The sequence below is a fragment of the Acanthochromis polyacanthus genome, chromosome 22 (genome assembly GCF_021347895.1).
Source record: "Acanthochromis polyacanthus isolate Apoly-LR-REF ecotype Palm Island chromosome 22, KAUST_Apoly_ChrSc, whole genome shotgun sequence".
NCBI classification, from domain to species: Eukaryota; Metazoa; Chordata; class Actinopteri; family Pomacentridae; genus Acanthochromis; species Acanthochromis polyacanthus.
Window position 1 is genome coordinate 6,116,828 of NC_067134.1, and position 10,797 is coordinate 6,127,624.

A 10,797-nucleotide genomic window follows, 5' to 3' on the forward strand; every position below is an offset into this window, starting at 1 on the left:
GAAGATGAGAGGAGCAGCAGAGAGATGTTTGAGCAGATCACAGTGTTGTTCCTGAGGAGGATGAAACAGGAGAAGCTGGCTGACTGTCTGCAGAGCAGTAAGAGGATTTGTGTAAAGACTGAAGCTGCTGATCAACAGAACATTTACTAAAGTCTCAGAATATCTTCACACAATCAGTCTTTAGGGGACAAACTGTCACCTTCACTTTATTGCTACTTTGGTGCTTTAATATCCAGGTTACTTCTACTTCACTCTTTCTTTCTTGTGTCTTCATTCAGAACTTGCTGCTGGAGTTTGTGGACGTGAACTTAAACGTGGTCTGAAGAAGAAGTTCCAGAGAGTGTTTGAGGGCATCGCTAAAGCAGGACAGAAGACCCTCCTGAATGAGATCTACACAGAGCTGTACATCACAGAGGGAGGGACTGCAGAGGTCAATGATGAACATGAGGTCAGACAGATTGAAGCAGCATCCAGGAAAGCAGACAGAGCAGAAAGAAGCATCAGAGCAGAAGACATCCTTAAAGACTCACCTGGAAGAGATGGACCAATCAGAACAGTGATGACAAAGGGAGTGGCTGGCATCGGGAAAACAGTGTTAACACAGAAGGTGACTCTGGACTGGGCTGAAGACAAAAGCAACCAGGACATCCACTTCATGTTTCCATTGACTTTCAGAGAGCTGAATGTGGTGAAAGAGAGAAAGTTCAGCTTGATGGAACTTGTTCATCACTTCTTCAGTGAAACCAAAGCAGCAGGAATGTGCAGCTTTGAATACTTCCAGGTTGTGTTGATCTTTGACGGTCTGGATGAGTGTCGCCTTCCTCTGGACTTCCACAACAATGAGGTCCTGACTGATGTTAGAGAGTCCACCTCAGTGGATGTGCTGCTGACAAACCTGATCAGGGGGAATCTGCTTCCTTCTGCTCACCTCTGGATAACCACACGACCTGCAGCAGCCAATCAGATCCCTCCTGACTGTGTGGACATGGTGACGGAGGTCAGAGGGTTCACCGACCCACAGAAGGAGGAGTACTTCAGGAAGAGATTCAGAGATGAGAAGAAGGCCAGAAGCATCATCTCCCACATGAAGAAGTCACGAAGCCTCCACATCATGTGCCACATCCCAGTGTTCTGCTGGATCACTGCTACAGTTCTGGAGGAGCTGCTGAGAAGCAGAGAGGGAGGAGATCTGCCCAGAACCCTGACTGAGATGTTCATCCACCACCTGGTGGTTCAGGCCAAAGTCAAGAAGGTCAAGTATGATGGAGGAGCTGAGACAGATCCACACTGGAGTCCAGACAGCAGGAGGATGATTGAGTCTCTGGGAAAACTGGCTTTTAATCAGCTGCAGAGAGGAAACCTGATCTTCTATGAGTCCGACCTGACAGAGTGTGGCATCGATGTGGAAGCAGCCTCAGTGTACTCAGGAGTGTTCACACAGATCTTTAAAGAGGAGAGAGGACTGTACCAGGACAAGGTGTTCTGCTTCGTCCATCTGAGCTTTCACGAGTTTCTGGCTGCTCTTCATGTCCATCAGACCTTCATTGACTCTGGAATCAACCTGATGGAAGAAAAACAACAAACTGCCTCCAACAAACCTGATCCAACAGTTTTCTACCAGAGAGCTGTGGACGAGGCCTTACAGAGTCCAAACGGACACCTGGACTTGTTCCTGCGCTTCCTCCTGGGTCTGTCACTGCCGACCAATCAGAATCTTCTACGAGGCCTGCTGACACAGACAGGAAGTAGCTCACAGACCAATCAGAAAACAGTGAAGTACATCAAGAAGAAGATCAGTGAGGATGTGTCTGCAGAGAGAAGCATCAATCTGTTCCACTGTCTGAATGAACTGAAGGATGTTTCTCTAGTGGAGGAGGTCCAACAGTCCCTGAGATCAGGACGTCTGTCCACAGATGAACTGTCTCCTGCTCAGTGGTCAGCTCTGGGCTTCATCTTACTGTCATCAGAAGAACATCTGGACGTGTTTGACCTGAAGAAATACTCTGCTTCAGATGAGGTTCTTCTGAGGCTGCTGCCAGTGGTCAAAGCCTCCAAGAAAGTTGTGTAAGTAGTTGGAGACTGAAGATCCTTTTTCATTTTGCTGCTGTTTCATCAGTATAATGTGCTTTTTGTCTCTTCAGACTGAGTGGCTGTAATCTGTCAGAGAGAAGCTGTGGAGCTCTGTCCTCAGTCCTCAGCTCCCAGTCCTCCAGTGTGACAGAGCTGGACCTGACTAACAACAACCTGCAGGATTCAGGAGTGGAGAGTCTTTCTGCTGGACTGGAGAGTCCACACTCTAAACTGGAAGCTCTCAGGTCAGGACTCACACTTTGAAACTGATGTGATTTCTATCAGTGGATAAACAGCTAACCTGAGTACAATCATTTCTGCTGATGGGATTCATCAAATGAGCTTTTACTGAACTTGTGCAGGACTTTGTCAGGGTTTATTTTTGACATGACTAAATCCCACTAATCATTGTTGAGATTGTTGATTTGCTTGAGACGCATGAAATGTGCAGCAAAATGTATCTGAAAGACAAAGAAGAAAAGAGAGAGAGAAACATCCATCCAAGTGTTGTCCATCAGGTTTGTGTTGTTTTGTGTGTGCAGGCTGTCAGGCTGTCTGGTCACAGAGGAAGGCTGTGCTTCTCTGGCCTCAGCTCTGAGCTTGAAGACCTCAAATCTGAGAGAGCTGGACCTGAGCTACAACCATCCAGGAGACTCAGGAGAGAAGATGCTGAGAGCTAAAGTGGAGGATCCACACTGTAGACTGGAAACTCTGAGGTACAGACAGACAGACACTCTGAGGTACAGACAGACAGACACTCTGAGGTACAGACAGACAGACACTCTGAGGTACAGACAGACAGACACTCTGAGGTACAGACAGACACTCTGAGGTACAGACAGACAGACACTCTGAGGTACAGACAGACAGACACTCTGAGGTACAGACAGACAGACACTCTGAGGTACAGACAGACAGACACTCTCACTAAACTATCAGCCTAGCTCACAAAAAAGAGTGGAAGCAGAAGAACACTGTTAGCTCAGCTATGCACCATGACCGAAAGGAAACTGTTAGCCTAGCTTAGCTCAAAGACAGGAAGCAGGATGAACTTTTTTCTTTTTCTTTTTTAATTTCCAAAAGTCACAGGTAACATCCAACATCAACATGATATTGAAACAAACAGTGACAGAGTTAACAAAAATCACTGTGAAGGAAGAAAGGAAGAGAAGAAAGAAAAGAAAGGAAACTAAAAAAAACACACAAAAAACAAACAAAACAGCTGAACAAATTTAATCATTTATAGCAAAGTATATTTTTACAAATGTAAACAGTTTTTATTGCTTTCTGGTTATCAGATATTTATTTATTGACTTTAAATAATATTCAGATTCTTTATGGAAGACAAGATAATTTGTCTTTTGATGACTGAATTTTTCTTTATGAATGTTAAATTTTACTAATATTAATATGAGACTGATGATAAAGGCCTTGTCTTTTTCATATCCATCCTGTGTGTAAACTCCAAAAATGATGTTTGTAGAACAAATCAATCTGCAGATTTAGTTTTTCTAAACAAAATTTTAAATTTCCTTCCACATTTTTCTGCTGTAACTACAATAATAAAAATGTGGAACTGTTTCTGGCTGTTCAGAGCAAAAAGAACATCTTACATCTATATCACGTTTGAACTTAGTCATAGAATGTTTTATGGACAGATTTTATGTAAGATTTTAACAGAAATGTCCCTAACTTTGTTAACATGAACTTGTGAGGTCAAAGCCAAACCTGAGACCAGAGATATTATGAATAAAAGAGTTCCAGTCATGGATAACATCAGGTTTTGTTGTCGTTTCTCTTTGGAACAGTGCACGTATAGCTCTGTTGCTGTTCTTTGCCGTCCCAAAGCATATTTAGCCACAATAAGTGTCACATGGATTAACAACATGTATATCTGCTGCAAGAGAGGAGGCAGTGCACAGAGTCACAACAGCAGCTGGAATGGAGCTAATGACCTTTGGAAACTCTTCAAGTGTTGAAGGGAATGGAGACTTTTCACAGAATTCAGTGTCATTCATAAAATGACCACTAGGGGTCAGAAGCTGTGAGACGAAGTCCATTTTGTTGTTAAAGCAGCGATTGAGAAAGATGCTTTTATTTTGATGCAGTATATCCCCATTATTCCAGAGATAATACCCATGTGGAGAGAAATTGTGCTTGTAGGCCGTTTTCCACGACAACAAAACCTGTTTGTGAAAACTGGATCATTTTAGGGGAATCTTGTTTATTTGGTAGCTACAAACCAACAGAAAAGGGAGTCCTCCAGTTTGATGAAATACACATTTAGGAATAAAGTTCTATAAAGATGCATCATTTTTAAGAAAGATTTGAACCATTTGATCTTCAGAACATTGTTTAGAATTGAAAAACCAACAAAGTGGAGGCCTCCATTTTTGTAGTTGTTCAGAATTCCAGATTTTCTGATCTAGTGTGTCCGGTTTTTCCACAGAAAATGAACAAGCATCTTATCAATAAATGTGACAGTTTTACAGTCCAGTGCCAGTGAGGAGGCGGCATACACAAGTCTGGAAATTCCCTCAGCTTTTGACAGAAGAGTTCACCTTTAAGCGAGAAGTCTCTTTGTAGCCAAAGCTTCCATTTATTCTGCACCTTTTTAATCCTTGGCTCAAAGTTGAGATGGCATCTCTCTCACTGATTTTTAGTTCCAGTAATCCCTAAATAGTTAACCTTACTCTTTACTCGTATATCATCAATTGAGGTTATATCAGAACTTTAGAGAGCGAATAGCTCACACTTATTTAGGTTTAAGTCCAAACCTGATGCTTTAGAAAACATGTGGATTGCATTAATTGCAGGCTTTATCTGTAGGGCATTCTTTAAAAACAAGGCTGTATCATCAGCCAACTGACTTCAAAGTCTGCTTCTAGCAGCAATAGAGATGCCTTCCAACTGACAGAATTTGACAAAATGACAAAAGATTTGAGCAACAACCAGGAAGAGGTAAACTGAGACAGGGCAGCCCTGTCTTAGCCCTCTTTCCAAACAAAATCTCTGAGTTGTGCCATTACTCAGTTTTACCGAGCTATTGGCGCCAGCATAGAATGTTTTCATCACACTGCAAAAGTATGGCCCAAAACCAAAGCTGTTAAGAGCAGAAAACATAAAGGAGTGTTCAACTGTATCAAAGGCTTTGTGAAAGTCTCCAACTAAAATGAAACTGTCATCCCTAATAAGGTCAGCATCGTCTATGAGGTCTAAAACTAGCCTCATGTTATTGAAAATATGCCTGTTACTCATAAACCCAGACTGATTCTCATCAATAAGAGAGTTAAGAGCATTTTTACATCTTTTAGCAAAAACAAGAGCAAGAACTTTAGAGTCATTGTTCAATAATGAAACTGGTCTCCAGTTATCAATGAAGAGAGGCTCCTTTTTTGGTTTAGGAATTAAAGTCATCCAGCCTTGTGTCATACTTGCTGGAAGAGTCCCTTTACTAATACCTTCAGAAAACTTTGAACAGAAATGGGGCCAAAAGTTCAGCAAATCTATCTAGAATTCTGAAACAATCCATCAACTCCAGGTGACTTATTACTCTGAAGTTGCATCATTGCATCTAATACTTGTTGTTGTGTGAGAGGGGTGTCACACATCAACCGCTCTTCCTCCGTTATAGAGTTTGTAAAATCAACACATTAAACAGTCTATCCATTGCATCTTTGTCAGACTTTGTTTTATAAAGAGAGCAAAACTCAGAAATACTGCTCTTACTTTCAGTCACAACTCCATCAATGTTCAGTTGAGACATGGCATTGTACTTAGCATGAGTTTTTTCCACTTTAAAGAAACAGGAAGTCATTTGTTCACCGTGTTCAAGCCACTTCAGTCTGGATCTACCAAAAGCAGCCTCTGCTTTAACCTTCTATATATCATCTAAAGTGTTTAGAAGTTCAATTCATTTTCATTTTTCATCATGTCAGAGATTTTCTGGTGCAATGCTAGCCAAGGACATTATATCTGTGATTACTTTCTCCTCATTTTGGCGTCTACATTTGGCTAACTCACTTCCAGATCTTCTTAAAAATCCACCCATTTCAGATTTAAGGAGTTCCCAATTTTTTCCATCATTTCCTTCCTTCAGAGCATTTAACCAATAAAAGTGAATAATTGTACTAAGTTGATGTTTGACATCGTCATGCCTCAATAAAGAGCTCTTCATCTTCCAATCAGAGAATTGCTTGGTGTCAACCATTCCTGGAAGGAGATGTAAATATCTAAGGATGGCTCTATGCTCAGTTAATGGGGGGGGTAGGACATTGATTGGAATATTGTCTTTAGAAAGTGATTTAGAGAGCAGCCAGTAATCCAGGCCAGACTGTCTGGAGCCATTTTTATTCCTCCAAGTATTTGGAAACTTCTCTCTCCATACATCACATCAATCATACTTGTCAATGAAAGAGTTGAAGTGAACATTTGGCTGTGAGCATTTAGCTGGAGGCCATCTATCATCACCTCATTCATGAGCACATTAAAATCACCTCCTACAATGAAGTAAGCCTCAGGGAATGTCTGAGTTAGAGCTGCAAGTTTACAGTCTAATGTAGGAATAAGTTTATCCTTTTCTGATGTAGAATTATAAGCGTACAAATGAACAATAATCATTGCTTTGCCATTCCAGTCTACTATTAAACAAATCAAATGAGCTTGACTGTCACAGAGTGCATCAATTTTCCAGGAAAACTCCCCTTTAAACAAGATCCCCCAGCAGAATGTTCTGTCCATGTCATCACCACATGTCGTTTCCCACTGATTTTTACACAAGTTTACATCTTTAATAAGTGAGTGTGATTCTTGGAAAAAACCAAATCAGTTTTCAGCTGTTTAACATTAAAATAAAGCTTTACGCTTTACATTATTCCTCAGTCCCCTAGCATTGAGTGAGACAAGTGAAAAAGACATAAAAAAGAAGAAATAAAGCAAAAAGCTTTCTAAGCTTCTAGCTATGTATATTCTGGCACACACACAAAAAGGAAAGGCAGCTCAGCGACACCTATAACCTGATGTTCTAGTTCATTAAATGAGATGTTCCAAAGGGATTTAAGGCAATGGGCTAGCATAGAGTGATATCACTGAAAAAGAGGAAAAGAAAAGAAAAAAGTTCTGTTTTGCTGCACAATTGTAGAAAATGATTTAAAGTTGTACAGTCAGTCATGGCGCCAGTGAAGTTTGTATCAGTCTGGGAGAATGATGTCACCTCTATGAACGCTCTGGTCCTTTATCAGTGGAACAGTGTGAGAGCCATGTAACGTCCATGTGTGCTGCTGAAAGAGTCTCTGCTGCTCTGACCGTCCTCCTCCTTTCAGGGTGACGCCTGCTGGAGTCCCATGGTTGACACCAGGTCTGAGGAAGTGTAAGTGTGTTTGAATGGATTGATGGAAACAAAGCAGCACATTCAAGCATCTTCAAAGTGTCACATCTCTGAGGTCATCATCAAAGCTTTAATACTGATCACATGATCCATCAATAACTGCAGCTGTGTTGTGTTTGTTCTCTCCATCAGATTCCTGTCAACTCACAGTCGACACAAACACAGTAAACAGAAAACTCAGACTGTCTGACAACAACAGGAAGGTGACATATGTGAAGGAGGATCAGAGGTATCCTGATCATCCAGACAGGTTTGACTGTTATCAGCTGCTGTGTAGAACTGGTCTGACTGGTCGCTGTTACTGGGAGGTGGAGTGGAGAGGAGAGGTTTATATATCAGTGAGTTACAGAGGAATCAGAAGGAAAGGAGACAGTTATGACTGTTGGTTTGGATTTAATGATCAGTCCTGGAGTCTGTTCTGCTCTGATGATGGTTACTATGTCTATCACAATAACAGTCAAACATCCATCAGGTCCTCCTCAGTCTCTCACAGAGTTTCAGTTTATGTGGACGTTCCTGCTGGAACTCTGTCCTTCTACAGAGTCTCCTCTGACTCTCTGATCCACCTCCACACCTTCAACACCACATTCACTGAACCTCTCTATCCTGGATTTAGGTTCTACTTTTATGGTTCCTCCTCAGTGTCTCTGTGCTGAGTCTCGTCTCCAGAGTCTCCTCCTGGTACAGAAACAGTGTTGAACAGATGGTTGAGTCTCTCCATGACTCTGTCCCTCACAAACATGTTTTCACATTCATGGATTAAATGTGTTTCTTTGTCAAATCCTTCTCAATGATTCCTTGTAAACTTGTTCCTCTTCAAAGATGAAGTTGTGATTCTTCCAGGAGCCAAATGTGGTGTTTGCGTCTTTTTCCAGTCAAATGTTGAGAGTGAAAATCAGGATGTGGTGTTCCTCTGACGCTCACTGGAACTAAAAGCATTTGAGCTGCACAAAGTGTGAAATGAGAGAGGAAGCAGTGAATCTCCAAACTGCTGACAGACTTTCACACATTATTGTCCAGTGAAAATCAGCTTTTTGTGCAGCCACACTTGATCCTGATGTGAGTCTTTAAGTCCTGTTCTAGTGATGAAATGAGAACTTCCTTCATCTGTGTCACTCTTTCCAAAGTATTCTGTGCTCTTCTGTCATTTATGTCTTATTGATAGATCCATTTTTCATTTTTACTATAAATAAGTGCTTCAATGTTTTTTCATCAGTTTTTTTTATCAGATTCTGAATTTCTGGTTTCATCAACAAATTCTATCAGATTGTATTTTTCCATCAAAGCTCCCATAACCCTAGCTATCTGTGGATCAAAATGTTTTCAGCATCGATATGATTCCAGTAGAATTTAAACCCACCAGGACTATCCAGATTACATTGAACTCTGTAAATTCTACATTTTTTAGCCTGTTTCATTCTATAAATGTTGTGTTTGGCCGTTAAAGGAGCTTTTCCTCACATTGTGCTGTATTTGAACCCTTCCATGCTCTAAATTCTTTGAACAGATCTTGTGCTGTAATCAATGTCTAACTTAGTTTTTATTTTCATTGCAGTGGTTGATTTTTCCTGAACAAGATCAATGATTTTAATACGTCTTTCTCCACTTTTATTTGCTCTGCCTGTGGCTTTTAAACTATTCTAACTTTCTTTTTTATTCAATAAATGACTAATAACACACTTTGATCTTCATGTTTTCTGCTTATTTGTTGATGAGTGGAATTTAATTTTCCATGTTGGATAATCCCAGCTTTTTCTTCTTCAGACAACGTTTATCCTTGTTATGTATTGTGGGTTACAGCACTATTCTCTGCCTGCTGTGGTTGGTGTTAAATTCAGACGGTTATTTCGTTGACACTTTAATGATATCCAGTTATTTTTATTAATAAGTGATGGTTTCTACAATAAATGATGATGGAATCTGTAAAGACATGATCAGAGTGAGATCCAAAGTTCTTTATGATCAGAATGAACATAAAAAAACATGAGTTTGTTTTACTTTTAAGGAAGATGTCTGCAGATATATCTCATGGACTTCTAAGGTCCCTAAATCAGCTGTAGTCTTTATTTTTGTTTGGATGTGAAAAAAGTGACAACAAACATAATTAGAGCAAGCTGACAAGCTAGCGGTTGTTAAACACATTTTGGTTCATTCTGCAGATTATTCTGAGTCTCACAAAATCACGTTTTAGCAGATTTGTTGAAATAAAAGAATCACGGTGCTTTTATGTTGAAACAGGAAGTGCTGCTCATCTGTACTGTCTCCAGCTTTCCGTTTAATACTAATAGTGTGGTTACCGCCTGTGTCCAGCAGAGGTCAGTAGTCTACCAGTGAAACTCAATAAATAATAATATTGTGAAAAGTTCATTAGTTTAATAATTTGGTTAAAAATTATATTTTTATATTTTCTGTTTTACTTAGATGGGCAGTAAAATATTTCAAGCCTGTGTACATTTTAATGATAATAGGTCATGTAAATCTGACATCCATTATCTCAGATTATTAGAGTTTTTTTTTTTAAAAATCCACAGACCACACCACCTATGCCTGCCGTTCCCCATCCATGGGAGAGCAGTTTTTATCTGCCGTTTAGTCTTTTTCTTTGCCATAACAGCAGCACGTACTCAGTCTGAGTGCGTTCAGCGCTCAGACACCCCCAGTCTGCAGTCACTGCGGTCAATCCAGCCGCTCCTACATTTTCAGTGCGCTCTTACCGTCAGCTTACGGTAAATGCACGACCGATACGCGGAAACTATTTCCGGTTTAAAAAATAAAGCGCTGCATTCGCAGATGTATTATACAGCGATGTTTTAAGTAACTGACTCAGCTTAGCTGTTAACTATCGAATTGTACGGCTAATATTTACACTAAATAAATAGCTTGAAGTATAAGAAGCTGAAAACTTGTTTATCTGTCTGTCTGTCTTAAAAATGGTGAATTCAAATAAAAAGTGATGTGTGTCATCCCGGTGATCTATTAGTGTGATAATAAAATAAGCCTGAGTCAAAAAGTCACATGATCTGGACCGTAATGAGAAGACATGCTGATATTTACATTAAAAATGTTTAATTTTTAGCTTTAAAATCTTTTAAGCCAAACTATTTCTTCTTCTTTGGTGTATGCTGACCAGGTAAGGTAGGATTGTGATTCTGCATTAGTTTGGGGTCAATAAGTCACATGACCTGAGAGCTATTGAGCTAAAATGCTAATATTTACTGTAAAAAATTAATAATAAATTCATAAAGCATTCAAATGTAATAAAACCTGGTGTGTCTTGATCACCTTTTACAGTCCTGTCAATCCTTATATTTACAGTTAAATATCAATATAAATATGCAAAG

General features: G+C 40.0%; 2 protein-coding genes across 54 annotated transcripts in view; one reads left to right on the forward strand and one right to left on the reverse strand.

Moving 5' to 3' along the window:
• Window positions 1–10,797, reverse strand: part of LOC110970793 (NACHT, LRR and PYD domains-containing protein 3-like) — a 267,127-nt gene that overhangs the window by 157,288 nt on the left and 99,042 nt on the right. The window lies entirely within an intron of this gene.
• LOC127532193 (NACHT, LRR and PYD domains-containing protein 3-like) overlaps window positions 1–10,797 on the forward strand; it is a 123,394-nt gene that overhangs the window by 66,412 nt on the left and 46,185 nt on the right. For 4 of the 39 annotated variants that reach the window (XM_051943468.1, XM_051943465.1, XM_051943467.1 and 1 more), the window contains one exon: window positions 2,142–2,315. The exons of 21 other annotated variants lie outside the window; for them this stretch is intronic. In XM_051943468.1, coding sequence (XP_051799428.1) covers window positions 2,142–2,315 — 174 coding nt within the window. Of the gene's footprint in view, window positions 1–2,141; window positions 2,316–2,612; window positions 2,859–2,902; window positions 2,975–7,391; window positions 7,439–7,588; window positions 9,136–10,797 lie in introns of those variants that run through there. 14 more of the 39 variants (XM_051943480.1, XM_051943504.1, XM_051943484.1 and 11 more) reach the window with 10 other exon arrangements.